Raw genomic sequence first — 21,042 nt, forward strand, 5'->3', positions numbered from 1 at the left:
CTCTGGGAACTCTTCCTTGACTGATTCAGCACTGGATCTATCTTCCTCCCCTCCCACTTCACCACAGATCTTGTTTGGCCCCAAGCATGGGTAAACTGGACCCTGTGAATGAGGTATCACCTTAGGCAAAGTAGATTTTTAATACATATTTGTTGGGTAGAGGGAGGGAGTGTAGAAGAGGGAGGGAGGGAGGAAGGAAGGGCAGTGACAGAAAAGTCTATGGGAGGGTATCTTGATAAGCCATTTAAGGTCGTAGGATGTGATAGGAATCAGATTACAGACTGGAACATCTGAGAAAATGAAAGGGTTTTTTTCTCCTAAGGTGGGAAGGAGACAGAAGAGAAAGTGGGGGACAGCAACAAGGGAAGAGGAGCTATTATATGCAACGGGCCTGGGGCTTGCTGATTGAGGCCCCAGTTTCCACAGGAAGTGGGCTGTGCCCAGCCCTGCCAGGACCATAGGGCCCAGGCGACAAAGGCCATGCTGAGCTCCCTCTGCAGGGCCAGGATCTGGGGCTGGCAGAGGATGGGGCCTACCCATGGCCATCTCCTTTAGAGGCTGGGCGGGCTGCCCCCATTCTATTGTCTCAGCCCCCTGGGGATTAACCCCTCACTGGGCCGGATGTGCCCAGTGATCTCCAAGGGAAAAACTAACTACCCTGGATATAAAGAATGGTCTGTGGGCAGAGGACAGCTGATATCTATTTTGCTAGACCCACACAATTGATTGACTGATTGATTTTATTATGTTCAGTTAGCCCCCACATAGTACATCACTAGTTTTTCATGGAGTGCTTAATGATTCAATAGTTGTGTAGCACTGAGTGTTATGCACATGATTTTTAAAAAAGGAAAAAACTTTGAAAAAATGTAACTCAAATTCATTGCCAGTTTCTCCTAAGAAGTCTGTTGAGGCAACTCCAGACCTCCAATCTTGCCAGGGAGCAACTGGCTGGTGCTGAGCAGGCCCTGCTCACTCCACATCAGGAACATGCTCTGTAGTGTAACTGTTCCCACTCCTTACTGCCCAGTTACTGTCACACCTGCTGAACTCATTCAAACTGCATTCGTGGCCCCAGAGGCATCTGAGTTGGTGATATCCAAGGAAATATTTCCAAGTGTTAAACATCAGGACCTGACTGAGCCACTGTAGTCCTCTAGGTGGCTGGCCCTCCATGTGAGAGGTCAGCCCTGCCCCTGTTGGGAGCAGACCTGCAGAGTGGCCCACTGACATGTAAGGAACAATCACCTGGGTTCCCATGAAAGTAGGGGGAGTGGGTTCCCAAGGGCCTCTGAAGCCTATTCCTTCCTTCCTTCCTACTTTCCTTCCTTCCTTCTGTTTAAAGATTTTATTTATGTATTTGACAGAGAGAGAGGGAGAGAGATTGACAGCATAATCTGGGGGAGTGGCAGGTAGAGGGAGAAGCAGGCACCTTACTAGGCAGGGAGTTTGATGTGGGACTCAATCCTGGAACCCCAGGTTCATTACCTGAACTGAAGGCAGCTGCTTAACTGACTGAGACACCCAGGTGCCCCTGAAGCATGTCTCTATAGCCCCAGAACACCAGAGCCTGGGACCAAGTGAAGTGTGCAGTATGTTATCACATTTGGTTCCTCTCCTGACTGGTCAGTCTCACTTACAGATCCTTATCAGAGGATGTACACGAACCAAACTTTGGTTAAAAGAGGGGTCCTTTTGGGGCACCTGGGTGGCTTAGTGGGTTGAGCCTCTGCCTTTAGCTCAGGTCATGATCTCAGGGTACTGGGATCGAGCCCCATATCAGGCTCTCTGCTCAGCGGGGAGCCTGCTTCCCGCTCTCTCTCTGCCTGCTGCTCTGCCTACTTGTGATATATATCTCTCTCTCTCTGTCCAATAAATTAGTAAAATTTAAAAAAAAAAAAAAAAGAGGGGTCCTTTTATGCCCACAGGGTCTAAGCCTAAAACGTTAATCAGTGAAGGGTCCGGTGAAAGACAATGGGGAGTGGAGGGGGTTCAGGCCAATGGAACAGCATAAGCCCTATCTCAGTGGCAGCTGATTCTCACCTCACCCAGAATGTAAATTCAATACTGTCACAGCCTTGCTTTTTAAGAAGACAGAAATCCAGATTTTTATGTAAAAATGTCTGAGTTTCAAATGTCATCAATGAATCTAAGTTTAAAAACAAAACCAAACCATGAGAAGCCAACACCCCAGTTCTAAAAGCCACATTCCATCTGCATGTTCCAGTGAATCCTGGCTTAGACACTGTGTGCCTTCAACAGGGGGATTTAGCTCTGGGGGAAGGTTCAAGTCTTTGTGGTGACTGTGAGGAAAAGGGTGTGAGCTGGTGGAGCAGTGGGCAGGACTTTCTCCTCAAGGGTCTCCTTCCATCTGAGACAAACCAGCCCAGCAGCCGCTGCCCGGCAGAAGAATGGCCATGGCTCTGAGGGCCTGGGGCCGGATCTCTGAAGTCACTGTTGTCTAGATCCCACTGACCCAGCCCTGGGGGCCAGTGTAGCCCAGAGGCCCCAGGTTATGGTGCTGCCCATACCTACCACATATGATAGGAGTAAATATGGCCATGCCTTGGTACTGCTGTTTAGAAACAGTTTTGTTCAAGATGAGTCCTCCGAAACTGGGGAGAAAGTAGAAGCCAAAAGGTTAGTTTACCTTTGTAGGTGACACTCATGCCCCTGTGTACAGGTAGATGTAGTGACCTGGCACACCTCTATACAAAATATCTCATCACCCTGCCTTCCCACTTTCCAGAAGACCCATCAGATAATGTCAGCCTACTAAAAACAAATGTTAAACTCTTCAAAGCCACTTAGCTGGCTGGGCTCTGCCATGTGACTGCTCCTGAACTTTAACTCTAATGCTATTTTCCCAAGCAGAAAATGGAACCTGCATGAGTATCATCCCATGCTGCTTATTCTTGGAGATGCCACAACAATACCTCACTCCCACCAGGCCCAATAGTTTAGCAAAGGCTGTCCTGCCCCCCTACAGTCCTGGAAAAGTTAGATTGGTTTGTTTAAGGAGCCCAGGAGGTTCCTGGGAGCAAAGACACCTAGACCATAATGGCCTCTCCCTGAGATTCAAAGTTAGGAAAGCATCTCAGAAAAGACTGGGGTGGTCCCTGTCCAGGCCTGCTAACAGAAAGGGCTCTGGAGGATCAGGTTTCCAGGGTGGAAGACCTGAGATGAGCTAAGGAGCCTGGGGCCACTAATCTCTCAGCCTTCCAGGTCCCATCAGCAGCCATGCTGTAGAAATGGTGTTCACAGAGCCAGGTACAGGGCTCCCTACAGCATAAGCAGGGGTCCAGGCCAGTGAGAGCTCTGGCAGCATAGGAGGGGGAGACCCAGTGTCCTGCAATGCCATGAGGGGACAGGGAACTGAGGCACTCCTGAGCTCATTTGATGTTCCCAGTTCCAGCTCTTCCTGGCTCTCTGGTGCTCCTACAATTGTAAATAGGGCTGCCTCTCAGAATAAGTAAGCCCTAAGGTTCCTGGTGAGAGGGAAAGAGATGAAGAAGAAAGGCATGACTCGACCAGCACCAGGACTTAGTTGGGGAGCCCACAGAAACCATGAGTGCCCCCTCACTCCAGAGGCACCATGGGTCTTAGGTATGCTCCCTGTCTCAGAGGCCAGGGGCAGCCTGGGAAGGGAGAAGCTGGTGGCAGCCCTTGCTCATGCTCACCTGCTAATGACCATCGCTAGGATGATTGGGAACCACCCGAACTTCAGGATCTTCATGATGGGTGGACTCTGCCTGGCAACGAGGACCCACACGGGGATCAGGGCCGTGAAGCCAATACACACCAGTGGTGTCAGATATCGATTGTCTGCGGGGAGAGAGACAGGATGCATGCCAGGGCACATGAGCATGGCCTCCTGGGCCATGGCCTGGGTCCCAAAGATGAAAGGTGGGCTGAGCACTAAGGGCACTAGAGGTCTGAGAAGACAATTCTGTTCCCAGCAGCTTAGGGTGGACCAACCTAACATACCTCTCAGTAATTTGTACCATCTAATGAAGCAACTGGAAAAGCTCCTCTTTGTCCTCAATTCCTGACAGAGTCCCCTTCACTTCTCTTTTTCACTATTTTCCTGACATAAGAACCCTCTTCCAGTTCCTCCCATCCCAACCTAATTATTAGTATTAATGGTGGCATTTATAGGACTATGACCATAGGCCAGCACTGCTCTCAGCACTTCCCAAGCACAAACTTACTTCATGTTCTCAACTACTCCTCAGATAGGCATAGGAGAGACTACAGTGTGAAGAGATGGCCCACCAGGACACAAGCCAGTATGCAGAAATCAGGGCTAAAGCCAGAGTTAATTAATGATGCTCATCCTGCTCCTGGCTGAGGCCAGTCCAAGGCGACCTCCTCAGCATCCATGAGTCTCAGGACCCAGAACATGGTAAGCTTTGCAGCCACTCATGCCCCTGTGTCATTTTCTTTTTTGAAAGATTTTATTTATTTATTTGACAGGCAGAGATCACAAGTAGGCAGAGAGGCAGGCAAAGAGAGAGAAGGGGAAGCAGGCTCCCTGCTGAGCAGAGAGCCTGATGCGGCGCTCTATCCCAGGACCCTGGGATCATGACCTGAGCCGAAGGCAGAGGCTCAACCCACTGAGCCACCCAGGCGCCCCTCTGTGTCATTTTCTTGAGCTGGTATGAGCCATGAATACAGACCTGGGACTGGGACACCTGACTGTATCTGGGGCCAGGCCAGGGCCCAACACATATCATTGCCATTCCCACACACTCTCTTTCTACTTATAGTCTGCATGTCACCTTCCAAATGCACACAGAATAAGACACAAGCTTTCTCTAGAACAGTCTTCTTACACCCAGCCCCACATCCAAAGGGCAGGCTCAGGCTCAGGGCGGTGCATGCCCCTCTGCAGAGTGGGCCTCAGCACTCAGAGGTGTTCAAGTGGGTCTGTGGCCCATGGTCCTTTCTCTGATCAGCATCATTAGAAGCATCTCCCTCTTGTCTTTCTCTGCACTAAGAAATTACAGTCCATTCCTTTCCTGGAGCAACTGACTACAAGGAAGGGCAGGCCACATGAAGCTACAGACCAAGTGCTTCATGGCAGAAGTGGCCAGCCTCTTCACCATCCCAAGAGATGAGAGACAGACCCAACAGGCTCTAAGCAAATCTCAAAGGCTCTGGGAGGCAGCTATCTACAGGAGCCATTACTTGCAGGATACTTTTGCAGTCCAATTTTTCTCGAATGACTTGGAACCTGGCAGGGGTTCCACCTCATATTTTCCTACCACCATGATGAATACATCCCTCTGCATATGGCTTGTCTTCCCAACTACACTGACAGGTGACATGGTCAACAGCTCACTCTTTATCAGTGAAGATTTGTCTGATACATCCTAGGCCCAGTGAACCCCCCAAACACACCCAAGGTATCTTCACAGTCTAATTCGAGAGATGTACAGCCTAACACTATTCAACAGCTTAGTAGGTCATGTGTTGAAACATGCACTACTTCAGTAGGGGTACAGCCGGGTGGAGAGGAAGGGTCTAGGGATATCTGTGACTTGCATTTGTTTTACAATTAAAACTCGATTAATCAACCCATAGACAAATCTTTTTTTAAATTCAGTTTTGTTTAAAGAGAAAATTAGGTCATCTTATTATTAGATCTTGATTGCCACTTACAGGAACCTTGAGAATCTCCCAACCATTAAATATCAGTGGCAAGCATATCCCGGGTGGCAAGGAGCCAGGCCCAGAGCTGATAGGGAAAGATTCCCAGTGCCTGAACACTGTACATGGCAGGTACCTGGTCAGTATGCTTAAGATACTGGCATGAAGAGGCTGGATGATCTCTCATGGTCCTGGGTTCATGTTCCCACAGGACAATGCTAAGCCGGGGCTTCACTGCAGCTGTGCCTTTCTCCAGGCATTTCCTCCAATTGAGTGACATCACATACCTCACTGCTCCCCGCTTTCCTCTTCACCATCCGCTCCACTCACTGATGCCCTTCTGCCCCCCAGCACTCAGGGTAGTGACCATGCTCAGAATCCACACTTACTAGATCCAAACAATTGTGGGTGGTCAGCTGAGGGGGAAAGTAACAACTGTGAGGCTCAGAGGGGAGTGGCCAGCTGTGGAAAGCTGGAAGGTGAGAACCATCTGGCAAGGGGGATGCTGCCTATCAACACGGCCCAGGACATGAGGAAATCTTGGTGCTCCCAGAGAAGACCTGGGGAGACCCCTGGTGGAGGGAGGTCCTCTGGCCATGAGGGCCTGTCATACAGGATATGTAAATGCCTCCCTTGGCTGCTGGCCAGGAACTGGGCCACCCTCTGAGGAGCCTGAGGCTTCTCCTGCCTCACACCTGTAGAGAGAGCCTATGCTGTGTCTGCTTCACTGCCCACAGTTGTGGCATTCCTCTTTGAGAGTTGCTTCCCAGGTGGTCTGAATGTGTCCAATGTGAACTGCCTTCCCATGGAGCTCTGTTAGCCTCCAGCCCTCCCCGGTCTCCTTGTGCACCCCTGTCCTAAGGGGGAGACTGACAATGTATCTGTTGACCTGAGTGGTTGGGAGAGCTTCAGGTACATGCTGGAGAACACCTCAAAGCTGCCGAATGACCTCAGGCTTTGCCTCTGGAAAAGTAGGATTTCTGACCCCATGACAGACCCCATGGGTTCCTTTCTGTGTGAAGGGTGCCTGATCTGAATGGTGCAAGCTGGGTGCGAATGTCAGATCCAGCCTTGCTCATGGGCCCCTCCTCCCTGGGGCACCCCCTACCTTTGTGTTTATAGAAGAAGCTGCTGACAAAAGCCAGAATGGACAATGTGATGAGATCTCCCAGGCTGGCAGCAATAGGCGTGGCAATGTTGTCTGGGTTGAGCCCGAGCTTCCGAGCACCAATCACTATACAGACCATCAGCATTCCTGTGGAGAGGAGACAGAGGACACTCAAAGCACAGGATGAGAAGGTGGCAGGGAGGCTGCACAGTAACTTACTTCTATTCACACAGACCTAGCCTGAAGCCAGGCTGCCCTGACACTCAGTTTCACTGCTGTGCTGGAGCCTGAGAAGGCTACAGCTTTGGGGTGGGGGGTGGACCCTGTGACATGCAAGTGTGATATCAAGGATCAGTCTGAAAGCTTTGCTGATACACTCAAATCCATGAGGGAGAAAACACGGAGATGATTCCTGGGCTCCCAAACCACCTGGAACTACAGACATGAAGCTCACAGCCCCTCACTTCAGGGAAGATGATTCCAAAACCACTCTGAATGATGGAGCCCCAGAGGCAGAGCACATCCTCTTGTGTCGATTGGAGTCCCTGGGGAAACAGGTGCCTTAGTGCAATTGGTCATGTGAGGGGTTTGTTAGGGGCAAAGCCTGGGAGGGGGAGTTGGGGAGATGGGGGTGCCAGGAGAGCCACAGGATGCTGCAGGGGTCATCCAGGGTGGGAGAAGGGGAGGGAGGGAAGGGGAAGCAGGTGCAGACTTCACTAGAGTACTGTCAGCGGGGCCACATCTCTGGGGAACAGGCCCATCTCAGGAGCCCAGCAGGGCCACCACTGGGTGCAGGCAGCAGGTGGCCTCCGCCAGTGGGGCTGGGGGTGGAGTTTCAGGTGCCACACTGGCGACCTCCCCAGGGCCTCCTTTCCATCCTGACCCCGTGTTCTGAGGCGATGGTCATAGGTCATCTTCTAGTCTTCAGCTTAGGACTTAATCCAACAGCGTTGCATGTGGGTCTTTAAGAAGACACTTTGTATCTTGGCTATTGGTGTTTTAACATTTTACCCAGTATTCTGTAACTCTAAATAAATTATTCTTATCACCTCCATGCCACACTAGCATAGCCATAACTGGCCATAGTTTGTGCCATTTCATGACCAGGTCACAGCTACTTTCTCTCCTTCAAAAGGTCAGTTCTAAGTGAAGCTGAATCTGTATAGCTGACGGTATGGCAGCAATCCCCCAGGGACCACACAAGACACCACCGGTTTGAGAGCACTTACTAAAATCTACCACCATTACCCCCAGCTCTACAGCGGAGTCATGCAGGGGTCATGATGAGCCACCAGCAATGTTTCTGAACTTCTATACCTCTCTGGACAACCCAGCTATGTCCATGCTGCTGAGCTCCACACCCTCTCTGAGCCTCAGTTTCCTCATCTATAAAATGGGAAGCTAGGAATGGCATTCTCTACATGGCCCCACAGAACAGGACTGGCCTTCTGGATCATCTGATTGTGTGGTTTTCAGAGACTTCATGTCAAGGATCTCCAGGGCTCTAACTCTCCAGAGGGTGTGGCATACTCATCCTGCTCTTCCCTTGGCCAGACTGGAACAGGTACCTGGACAGGAGCACACATCCTACCCAGGGAAGCACAGTTTGTGAATCTGCTCCTGGGTTTCTGTACTCTTACTCTCCCTCCTGATTATATGCACTATCACAGGAAGGAAGGAAAACCACCAAATAGCCTGCCAGATCATCTTACAGAATGCTGAGCTCAAAGGGGTTTTCTGAGCAGTCAGATGGGGGACAGAAGTGTAAATGCAAATCCAATTCACAGTTTTCACTTATTCCTTCTGTACTTGCAAATGGTTTGCAAGAGATACTCAGACATGCAGTCCAGGAGAGAAAGAGAATAAAGCCCATTCATTCAGCAAACATTTAGGAGCTGGTAATATGCTTCTTTTAGGTAATGAAAATAACCATCAGGCTCTGTACTCACACACTAAATGCTTGTCAGGTGGAGGACTGGACAGTGCACAAACAAGTGAACCAGCGTGTGAAGTAAATAAACAGGACATGAAAAGAAAGCATGATTACAAATAGGGGGCAGCCCTAGAGAGCTGATCAGAGAGGGCTCAGAAGAGACACTTGGCACTTTGCTGAAATTCTACATGCTCATGGATGGGTGTCTCACTCTGCACCAGAACACCAACATCACAAAACAGTGCAGTAACTCACCAGAGCGTCCCGGACCACAATAGTGCCCGGAGCACGGCAGATGCCCAGTAAGTAACAAGTCATGAGTGAACAGGTGACATTCTACAGTAACAGCTGCTACTGACATGCATTAGCTCCCTGAAGACAGGGTATATCTGGCAGTGCTCATGTCTTCCTGCCTTCTATAGGCATGTAGGAAGCACCTGGTGTGTGGCAGGCAGTGTGGTGATAGGAACAGAATTGGAGAAGTGGGGCCCTCTCTAAGGAGATGACATTTTAGCTAGGAGGTGAGACAGAAAATGAATGAAGCAAGTGGTTAATTACAGATTTTCACAAGTGCTTTATAAAGAAAACAGGTGCATGGTTCAGAAGAGCATGGTGGCAGCTGGGGAGAAGGGGGGAGGGCAGAACCTGTACAAAGGCCATCTGAAAAGACCTCTCTGCAGAGATGAAATTCAAGTTAAAACCTGAGCCTTGCTCCCCACCATGATTGAAGGCTCCAGAGCCCACCACAAGTCCAAATGTAAGCTGTGCTCAAGAAATGTTTAAAGACCGACTGAATGAATAAATGAAAGAAGGGATGAAGGAATGAAGTGATGAGGGGATGGATGGATGGATGGATGGATGGATGGATGGATGGATGGATGGATGGAGAGATGAATGTGTCTACTGAGCAAAGGCCAGTTCTTTAAACAGAAGGAAGAGAAGTGGAGTCAGCAGCTTGCTCTGGCACACACATCCTGCTTGGAAGGGGACTCATCCTCCCTGCCCACTTTCAAGGTGCATCAGTAACCCAACAGGCTGTCCCCCAGCCCCTGGCAGGTATGTGAGGCTCTATCATTAGTGCTTCCATTTTTCATATCTCAAGGAATTGAAACACACAGAGGTGAGAGCAGAGCACTTAGGAATGGGGGCAGAGAGAACCAGGAGGGGGCGGTCACTGGGGTGGGGGGATCAGCTGACCTAGAGCAAAGGCAGCAAGGAAGGCAGTGATGATGCTGCTGGCACACAGCAACTCCACCTTTGCAAAGTCGAACTCCTCCTTAGATACAGCGCCCAGCAGCAGGGCAGCCACAGCAGCCAGGAGACCCACGACAGTAGCCTGCACCTGTCAGGGCAGAAATCAGAAATGTGAGGAAACACACCTCTGACCACCATCACTCCTCCCTGCCTTTCACTCTGTCTCCTCTCTGACCATGAGGTCATTATGCCATTCACCTCTACCTCTCTTCCCTTACCCCAAAATCTGCCAATGGCCCCTCCAACCAGGGAAAAACAAAGACTAACACCTTTCTTCAATCCAATTCCTTGGAAAACTAGTTTTCCTGTTCTGCAACTAGTTCAATATCATTTGCTTCAGGAAATCATCTTCTACTCAGCCTTTGGCCAAGGGCAACCAGTCTCTTGCTTGGGGCTCCTCTCACAGCTCTAGGAAGAAGTGCTCTGTGGTCTCCAGCTACACAGACAACCAATCTCCCCTGCAATATGGAAACACTCCATGATCCACAGCTATACCTTGGAAGCCTCTCTGCACACTTTCCATCTCTCTCCCTGCCTTCCTTCCTTGGCACTTGCTCTGCATGCTGGTGCCCCCTTTCTCTACATTCTCCCCCATCCAAGCTGTGGTTCCCATTTCATCTCAGTGGGGACACATCTCTGCTGCTCACTCAGGTTAGCACCATGAGGTTCCCCTGGTCTGAGTATCAATCCTGGCACCTGTTCTCAAGACAGCTGACCCTTCAATCCTATGCAGATGAAAACCTGTGTATAACTTGAGACTTCCCCCAAAACTTAACTACTAATAGCCTACTGTTGACCAGAAGCCTTACATATAAAGTCAAGTCAAGTAACACTTATTTTGTATGTTATGTGTATTACATATTGTATTCTTATAATAAAGTAAGCTAGAGAAAAGAAAATTAAGAAAATCATAAGGAATTGTACATTTATAGTACTGTATTTATTGAAACATATCTGCGTAGAAGCAGACATGCACAGTTCAAACCTGTGTTGTCCAAGGGTTAACTGTAACTCAAATGTCTTTTTTTTAAATACTTTTTTCATTTAAAAAAAAATTTACTTATTTAAGAGAGGGCGTGAGAATGGGAGAGAGAGAGAGAGCATGAGAGGGGAGAGGTCAGAAGGAGAAGCAGGCTCCATACCGAGCAGGTAGCCCAACATGGGACTCAATCCCATGACTCCAGGATCATGACCTGAGCTGAAGGCAGTTGCTTAACCAACTGAGCCACCCAGGTGCCCTAATTCAAATGTCTTAATGGAAACAGAAACATGTTGTATTATTACAGAAGACTGAAAAACAGAGAACTGTACCATATACACAGATGAAAAATGCTCCCCAAGTTAACCTATATAATTCCAACCAAAGTCCCAGGAAGCTTTTTCATGGCACTTGACAACTCATCTTAAGTTTCACAAAGATGAGCAGATGTGCAGAAATAGCCGAGACAGTTTGAGAAAAAAGATCAAGAGGGAGTTTTGGCACATTCATTATCAATACATAGTTTTAAGGCTATAGTAATGAAAACATGGTGGTACTGGCAGAGAAACAAACAAACAGATCAGCAGGACAGACTGGTATTCAGGAATAGTATGAATATATGAAAATTTAATATATAAAAATTTAGTAATGATAAAGGTGGCATTTCAAATCAGTATGGAATGGGTGGATACTGAATAAACAAGGAAAGAGAAAGTGGGTATCTATCTGGGGGAAAATTATATTCCTATTTTATTCCATACAGACACATACACATAGACACACCACTAAACATAAAACCTCAAGTGTGAAAAAGAAGAAAATATAGAATAATATGTTTCAGATTTTAGATTAGAGAGAGACTCCCTCTGAAGATAAAACATGTAAAGTCTATAAATAAAAATAGAGATAACTGTATATAAATCCAATTATGAGTTCTATGTGATACCAGAAATTCAAAGATGAAGAGAGAGCTAGAGAAAATATCTCCAGCATTTATAACTAATAAAGCATTAGTGATCAAAATAATGAAGTCCATTTTATGAATCAATGGCAACTTTGAAGAACTCAATAGAAAAATATACACAGAAAAGGAAATACAAATGGCCAAGAAACACACAAAACACACAAAAAAACCAACTTCCTGAATAATCAGGAAAACTTAAAATAAAATCCCAATTTAATAGTAGGTATCTTATTTCTTTGTGACTGACATTGATTTTCCTCTACTAAAAGGTCAGTGCCATCTCAGTTTCTACTGGAGTCCCTCAGCAGGTGCTTAGTCCTCATTTGTGCTCATCCAATGAATGAATGAATCAATGCATGGATGGGATACACTATTTTTATCCATCAGACTAGGTAAAATTAAAATTTAAAAGGTTGATAACATAAAATACACACTGACATATATGAAAATGGTTCTCTTAAATGTAGACATGGTAAAATTGGTACAGGAATTTGGGGGGAGGGAATTTGGTTACAATTTATCCATATACTTTATGATCTAACATTTGCCCAGGAAAAATTTGCACATGTGAACAAAGAATAATGTAATAATGATAATGATGATTGGAGCTGATATTTACTGAATGCTTACTATGTGCTACTCTCAGTGATTTCCACTTATTAAGTCACTCTTGAAAGTATGAGTTACAGAATTATATGTACAGTACAATACTTCTAATGCTTAAAATACAGAAAGTTGGGTCAAGATGGCAGAGGAGTAGCAGATAGAGATGATATCAGGTCGCAGGAGTTCAGCTAGTTATCAAACCATTCTGAATACCTACAAACCCAACAGGAGATTGAAGAGAAAAAGAGCAGCAATTCTAGGGACAGAAAGGTAGGCTGTGCGGAGAAGTGAATCCAAAGCGATTGGAAGATAGACTGCTGGGGGAGAGGCCAGCTCCTGGCAAGCAGTGGAGCAACGGAGCATGAAATCCAAACTTTCAGAAGTTTGCTCCACTGAGAGACATTGCTCTAGAGGCTAAGCGGGAGTGGAGCCCTCACAGGGACAGTGTGGTCTCAGGTCCCATGGGTGGCTCGGTGGTTTAAGGACTCTGCCTTCAGCTCAGGTCATGATCTCAGGGTCCTGGGATCGAGCCCTGCATCAGGCTCTCTGCTCGGCGGGAAGCCTGCTTCCTCCTCTTTCCCTCTCTGCCTGCCTCTCTGCCTACTTGTGATCTCTGTCTGTCAAATAAATAAACAAAATCTTTAAAAAAAAAGGGGGGGGTGCCTGGGTGGCTCGGTGGTTTAAGGCCTCTGCCTTCAGCTCAGGTCATGATCTCAGGGTCCTGGGATCGAGCCCCGCATCGGGCTCTCTGCCCGGAAAGACCAGAGGTGTCTGAGTGTAGCAGAGCTTGCAGGTATCAGAGTGGGGAAGCCAACTACAAAGAGAGCCGAGGAGTGCGCTCTCAGCTTGGGGTTACCTTAAACTGTGATCTGCGGCACAGTCCGACCACTGCTCTTTGAGCAGGTACCCCACAAGTGGCAGATCCAGGGAGACCCAGATTCCTCTGCTGGAAGAGCAGCAGGGCAGGAATCTGCTGGGTTTGAAGACTCCAAATAGGGCGGAGTGCAAAAGATAGAAATGCTTGGTCACAAGCCAGGTGAGCATGGAGCTCGGCTGGAGACCAGGGAGATAGGAGGGATTGACTGCTTTTCTCTGAGGGTGCACTGAGGAGTGCGAACCTGAGCTCTCAGTTCCCTGGGCCGGAGATTGGGAGGCCACCATTTTCATTCCTGTCCTCCAGAGCTTGATGGAAAGCATTTAGGGAACAAAAGCTCCTAAGAACAAACCGGAGCAGATTACTTAGCCTGGCCCCTGGCAAGGGTGGTGCAATTCCATCTGAGGCAAAGAATTCTGAGAATTACTACAACAGGACTCTCCCACAGAAGATCAGCAAGAACATCCAGCCAAGATCAAGCTCACTGATCAAGGAGAACAGCAGAATTCCAGAGGAGGGGAAAGCAAAACACGGAATTCATGGCTTTCTCCTCATGATTCCTTAAATCATGAAAAGTTAGTTAAACTTTTTAATTTTATATATTTCTTATTCTAATTTTTAATTTTTTTCCTTTTTCCTCTTTTAAGGCTTTTTAGTTTACCTTAACGATACCTTTCTAAAAATATCTTAAAACTTCATTATCATAGTCATATTTTATCCTTCATTGTATCTAACTTTAATTTTTGTATACATATAGAGTTTTTTCATCTAAAAAATGTTGGGATACAACTTCTTCTAATAGATCAAAATATACAATAAATCTAATACAGGGCTATGTTCTAGAGTCCAGCCTGATCAACTTCTCTCCACTTTCGTTTCCTTTCTTTTTCCAACCAACTTATCAATTCCTTTTTTAGAATTTTTTATAATTTTCATCTTTACAGTCATATTCCATCCCTTCATTGTGTTAACCTTTTTAATTTTAACATTTTATTTAACCCATACATCCAAAAAAATTTCTTTATTTTTTACATTTTTATTTTTTAAATTTCATTTCAGTGTTACAGAATTCATTGTTTATGCACCACACCCAGTGCTCCATGCAATATGTGCCTTCTATAATACCCACCACCAAGCTCACCCAACCTCGTACACCCCGCCCTGCAAAAACCCTCAGATTATTTTTCAGAATCCACAGTCTCTCATGGTTCATCACCCCCTCCAATTTCCCCCAACTCCCTTCTCCTCTCCAGCTCCCCATGTCTTCCGTGTTATTCCTTACGCTCCCCAAATAAGTAAAACCATATGGTAATTGACTCTCTCTGCTTGACTTATTTCACTCAGCATAATCTCTTCCAGTCCCAACCATCTTGATACAAAAGTTGGGTATTCATCCATTCCAATGGAGGCATAATACTCCGTACTGTATATGGACCACATCTTCTTTATCCATTCATCCATTGAAGGGCATCTTGGTTCTTTCCACAGTTTGGTGACTGTGGCCATTGCTGCATGAACATTGGGGTACAGATAGCCCTTCTTTTCACTACATCTGTATCTTTGAGGTAAATACCCAGTAGTGCAATTGCAGGGTCATAGCGAAGCTCTATTTTTTATTTCTTAAGGAATCTCCACACTGTTTCCAAAGTGGCTGCACCAACTTGCATTGCTACCAACAGTATAAGAGGGTTCCCCTTTCTCCACATCCTCTCCAACACACGTTGTTTCCTGTCTTGCTAATTTTGGCCATTCTAACTGGTGTAAGGTGGTATCTCAATGTGGTTTTAATTTGAATCTCCCTGATGGCTAGTGATGGTGAACATTTTTTTCATGTGTCAGCCATTTGTATGTCTTTAGAGAAGTGTCTGTTCATGTCTTCTGCCCATTTTTTGACTTGATTCTCTGATTTTTGGGGTGCTGACTTTGAGAAGTTCTTTATAGATCCTGCATATCAGCCCCTTGTCTGTATTGTCATTTGCTAATATCTTCTTCCATTCCATGGGTTGCCTCTTTGTTTTGTTGACTGTTTCCTTTGCTGTGAACAAGGTTTTGATCTTGATGGAGTCCGAAAAGTTCATTTCCCTTTTGTTTCCTTTGTCTTTGGAGACATATCTTGAAAGAAGTTGCTGTGGCAGATGTCAAAGAGCTTACTGCCTATGTTCTCCTCTAGGATTCTGATGGATTCCTGTCTCACGTTGAGGTCTTTTATCCATTTCTTGTTTATCTTTGTGTATGGTGTAAGAGAATGGTCGAGTTTCATTCTTCCACATATAGCTGTCCAATTTTCCCAGCACCATTTATTGAAGAGACTGTTTTTTTCCCATTGTATATTTTTTCCTGCTTTGTTGAAGATGATTTGACCATGGAGTTGAGTGTGCATATCTGGGCTCTCTACTCTGTTCCACTGGTCTATGTATCTGTTTTTGTGCCGGTACCACGCTGTCTTGGTGACCACAGCTTTGTAGTAAAGCTTGAAATCAGGCAACGTGATACTGCCAGTTTTCTTTCCATTTTTCAACATTTCCTGAGCCAACTGGAGTCTCTTCTGATCCATACAAGTTTTTTTTTTAAAGATTTTATTTATTTGACAGATAGACCACAATCAGGCAGAGAGGAAGGCAGAGAGAGGAAGGGAAGCAGGCTCTCCACTGAGCAGAGAGCCCAATGCGGGGCTCGATCCCGGGATCCTGGGATCATGACCTGAGCCAAAGGCAGAGGACTTAACCCACTGAGCCACCCAGGCGCCCCTGATCCATAAAAATTTTATGATTGTTTGGCCCAGCTCCTTGAAAAATGCCAGTGGAAATTTGATTGGAATGACACTGAAAGTATAGATTGCTCTAAGCAGTATAGATATTTTAACAATGTTTATTCTTCCGATCCATGAGCATGGGATGGTCTTCTGTCTTTCTGTGTCTTCTTCAATTTCTTTCATGAGTGTTCTGTAGTTCCTTGAGTACAGATCATTTACCTCTTTGGTTACGTTTATTCCCAGGTATCTTATGGTTCTTGGTGTTATAGATAATGGACTGACTCTCTCATTTGCCTTTCTATATTTTCATTGTTAGTGTACTAGAAAGCAACTAATTTCTGTACATTGATTTTCTATCCTGCTACAGTACTGAATTGCTGAATGAGTTCTAGTAGTTTGGGGGTGGAGTCTTTTGGGTTTTCTTTCTTTTTTTAAAAGATTTATTTATTTATTTATTTCTCAGAGAGAGAGAGAGAGAGAGCACAGCAGACAGAAGGCAGGCAGAGGCAGAGGCACAAGCAGGCTCCCTGCTGAGGAAGGAGCCGGATGTGGGACTCAATCCCAGGATGCTGGGAGCATGACCTGAGCCGAAGGCAGCTGCTTAACCAACTGAGCCACCCAGGCATCCCTTTTGGGTTTTCTATATAAAGTATCATGTCATTTGTGAAGAGAGAGAGTTTGACTTCTTCACTGACAATTTGAATACATTTTATTTCCCTTTGTTGTCTGATTGCTGTTGCTAGGACTTCTAATACTATGTTGAACAAGAGTGGTGAGAGTGGGCATCCTTGTCGTGTTCCTGATCTCAACGGGAAGGCTGCAAGCTTTTTCCCATTGCGGATGATATTCGCTAAGGGTCTTTCATAGATAGATTTGATGAAGTTCAGGAATGTTCCCTCTATCTCTATACTTTGAAGTGTTTTAATCAGGAACGGATGCTGGATTTTGTCAAATGCTTTTTCTGCATCAGTTGAGAGGACCATGTGGTTCTTCTCTCTTCTCTTATTGATTTGTTCTATCACATTGATTGTTTTGCGAATGTTGAACCATCCTTGTAGCCCAGGGATGAATCCCACCTGGTCATGGTGGATGATATTTTTAATGTGCTGTTGGATCCTATTTGCAAGGATCTTGTTGAGAATCTTAGCATCCATATTAATCAAGGATATTGGTCTGAAATTCTCCTTTTTGGTAGGGTCTTTGCCTGGTTTGGGGATCAGGGTAATGCTGGCTTCATAAAAAGAGTTTGGAAGTTTGCCTTCTGCTTCAGTTTTTTGAAACAGCTTCAGGTGGATAGGTGTCATTTCTTCTTTGAAAGTTTGGTAGAATTCCCCAGGGAATCCATCAGGTCCTGGGCTCTTGTTTTTTGGGAGGTTTTTGATCACTGCTTCAATCTAGTTACTAGATATTGGTCTATTCAGGTTGTCAGTTTCTTCCTGGTTCAATTTTGGAAGTTTGTAGTTTTCCAGTAATGCATCTATTTGGTCTAGTTTGCTTAACTTATTGGTATATAACTGTTAATAATAACTTCTGATGATTGTTTCTATTTCCTTGGTGTTAGTTGTGATCTCTCCCTTTCATTCATAATTTTATTAATTTGGGTCTTCTCTCTTTTCTTTTGGATTAATTTGGCCAATGGTTTCTCGATCTCATTGATTCTTTCAAAAAACCTGCTTCTGATTTCATTGATGTGTTCTACTGTACCTCTAGTTGCTATCTCATTGATCTCTGCTCTAATCTTGATTATTTCCCTTCTTGTGTGGGGTTGGTTTAATCTCTTGTGGATTCTCCATTCTTTAAGGTGTAAGGACAGCTGTTGTATTCTGGATTTTTCCATTTTTTTGAGGGGGGCTGAGATGGCTATGTATTTCCCTTTTAGGACTGCCTTTGCTGTATCCCATAGGTTTGTACTGAAGCGTCTTCATTCTCATGGGTTTCCATGAATTGTTTTAAGTTCTTCTTTGATCTCCTGGTTGATCCAGGCATTTCTAAGTAAGGTGTTATTTAGCTTTCAGGTGTTTGAGTTCCTTCCAAACTTTTCCTTGTGATTGAGTTCCAGTTTCAAAGCATTGTGATCTGAGAATATGCAGGGAATAATCTCAATCTTTTGGTATCAATTGAGCCCTGATTTGTGACCCAGTATGTGATCTATTCTCGAGAAGGTTCCATGTGCACTCAAGAAGAATGAGTATTCTGTTGTTTTAGGGTGGAATGTTCTGTATATATCTATGAGGTCCATCTTGTTCAATGTGTCAGTCAATGCTCTTGTTTCTTTATTGATTTTCTGCTTGGATGATCTGTCCATTACAGAGAGTGGTATGTTAAGTTCCTCTACTATTAATGAATTCATGTCAATATGACTCTTTATCTTGATTAACAGTTGTCTTACGTAGTTGGCTCCTCCCATATTGGGGGCATAATATTTACAATTGTTAGACCTTCTGGGTGGATAGACCCTTTATGAATGATGTAATGTCCTTCTGTATCTCTGATGACCATCTTTAGTTTAAAATCTAATTTATCTGATATGAGAATCGCTACCCCAGCCTTCTTTTGATGCCCATTGGCACAAAAGATGCTTCTCTATCCCTTAACTTTCAGTCTGGATGTATCCTTAGGTTCAAAATGGGTCTCTTGTAGACAACATATGGATGGGTCCTGTCGTTTTATCCAATCTGTCATCCTGTGTCATTTTATGGGTGCATTTAGGCCATTCACGTTGAGAGTGATTATTGAGAAACAGATTTTTATTGACATCGTGTTACTTGTGAAGTCTTTGTTTCTATAGATTGTCTCCATAAATTTCTGTTCATTTATATTCTTGGGTTTCCCCCTTTTTTATACACCCCCCCCCTAATATTTCTTGCAGGGCTGACTTGGTGGTCACATGCTCTTTTAAACCTTGCTGGTCTTGGAAGCTCTTTATCTCTCCATCCATTTTGAATGTCAGTCTTGCTGGATAAAGTATTCTTGGATGCATGTTCTTCTCATTTAGTGCCCTGAATTCATCTTGCCATCCCTTTCTGGCTTGCCAGGCTTCTGTGGACAGGTCTGATATTATTCTGATAGGGCTTCCTCTCTATGTAAAGAATCTTTTCCCCCTTGCTGCTTTCAAGAGCTCCTTTCTAAAAGTATGATTTATCATTTTCACAATCAGGTGTCTCGAGGTCTTTCTAGATTCTATGATCTTGTGGGAAAACCTTTCTGCCTCTAGGATATGAACGCTGGTTCCATTCCCCAGATTGGGAAAATCTTCATGGAGAATTTGTTCAACTATATCTTCTAGACTTCTTTCTTTCTCCTCCCCCTCAGGGATTCCAATAATTCTGACATTGGAATATTTCATGGCATAATTTATTCCCCTAATTCTATTTTCATGGCTTCTAAGCTGTTTGTTCCAGGCCTCCTCCTGATCCTTTTTCTCTATCAGTTTGTCCTCTAGATCACTAATTTTATCTTCTGCCCCAAATACGTAGCTGTTAGAGAATTTAGATTAGATTGGAACTCATTGAGCGCATTGTTAACATCATCCCTGGTGGCTTTCACTTCTGCCCTAATTGATTCCATTTTGTCATTAAATGCTTTCTCCAACCTAGCCATTGCCTGGATAATTCTTAGCCTGAATTCCCTTTCTGGCATACTGTTTATGTCCATATCCAATAGCTCTAATGGAGAGGGCAGAGTCACTGAATTTTTCCTCTGTTGGGTATTCTTCTTCCTAGTCATTTTGGTGAGAGATGGCTGAGGGGATATGTAGCTGACTGTATCAACCATGATCCAGGCAAGGTGCACCCTGGAACGCTTCTGAGCAACTGGGAGTCCCCACCAAAAAGATAGAAAAAAGAAGAAAAAGAGAGAGAGTGGGAAAAAAGAAGAAGAAAAGAGAGAGAGGGGAAAAAAAAGAAATAAAAGCGAAGACCCAGTCCAAACGGGCCCCAAAGGTAAGATTTATAAAGTACACTAACAAAAACAGAGCAACAAAAAATCTGGCAAAAGTAAATGACAAGAAAAAAAAACCCAGCCAAAATGAACCCCAAGTATAAGTCTTAAATACCACCAGAACAAAAACAAATACACAGAAACAATGACAGATAAGAAGATGGAAGCATGGTTATAAATTCTCAGTGTGGGTGAGGAAGGTTATTTTGATTCTTCCTGGGTGTATCTTGATATCTTTGTTAAAGGACTCAACTTTTCTGAGATAAAGGGGGATTAAACTTTGTTTATATATAGGGATAGTATTGACTGGGGAAAGAGGATTACCTCAAAGCTTATCTCTATATGAAAATTTTAAAAAATTGAAAAGTAAAAGAAAAACACAGGTATATGTATCAAAAAAGTTTAAGTTAAAAGGTTATTATGTAATTTGTTATACTGAACATCTCACTGCGATGGTAAATAGTTTAAAAATTATTAAAAAATTGAAAACAATGAGAATAGTGGGAACGAATTAAAAATAAAAGTTGTATCTATGAAGTAGTAGTGGTTTTCCTCTTGGTCTTTGTTTTTCTTTTTGTTTTTGGCTGGCTTTCTGGGGGAGCAGCCTGCTGCATGGTTTTTCAGGCAGTCTTGCTAGAGTTGAGTCCTCCTGCCTCCTAACAAGGGGCTAGGCTCTGAGGAAACCGATTTTTCAGGCTTTTGTTCTTTGGAGGTTTTTTCTTTTTCTTTTTTCTTTTTTTTTTTTCCTTCTCCCCTTGGCGGCTTTGGCGGTTTTTGGAGGTTTAGAGGAGAGCAAACTGCATTCAGACCTCTGTCTCAGAGAGAAGCCTCAGCTCGTTCCCCTCTGGGTGCTCTGGAGCACATAAATTCCCCCTCTGCCACCAGCAGATCACATCCCTACTCACAGTCTCGGGGTCTCAGGAGCTCCCTCTTGTACCCCAATGTTACCAAAATGGTGAGAAGTAATAGTCCAGAGAGCTG

The 21,042-nt window shown here is 45.0% G+C and overlaps 1 protein-coding gene across 1 annotated transcript in view; it reads right to left on the reverse strand.

The window, feature by feature from the left end:
* The window catches only part of SLC41A3 (solute carrier family 41 member 3), a 131,839-nt gene that overhangs the window by 18,756 nt on the left and 92,041 nt on the right, over positions 1 to 21,042 (reverse strand). Inside the window, exons 6-9 of the mRNA XM_080813098.1 lie at positions 9,891 to 10,035; positions 6,761 to 6,907; positions 3,681 to 3,825; positions 2,536 to 2,615 (exon numbers count right to left, since the gene is read on the reverse strand). Coding sequence (XP_080669224.1) covers positions 2,536 to 2,615; positions 3,681 to 3,825; positions 6,761 to 6,907; positions 9,891 to 10,035 — 517 coding nt within the window. The remainder of the gene's footprint in view (positions 1 to 2,535; positions 2,616 to 3,680; positions 3,826 to 6,760; positions 6,908 to 9,890; positions 10,036 to 21,042) is intronic.

The sequence above is a fragment of the Martes martes genome (genome assembly GCF_963455335.1).
Source record: "Martes martes genome assembly, chromosome: 1".
In the NCBI taxonomy this organism is placed as follows: domain Eukaryota; kingdom Metazoa; phylum Chordata; class Mammalia; order Carnivora; family Mustelidae; genus Martes; species Martes martes.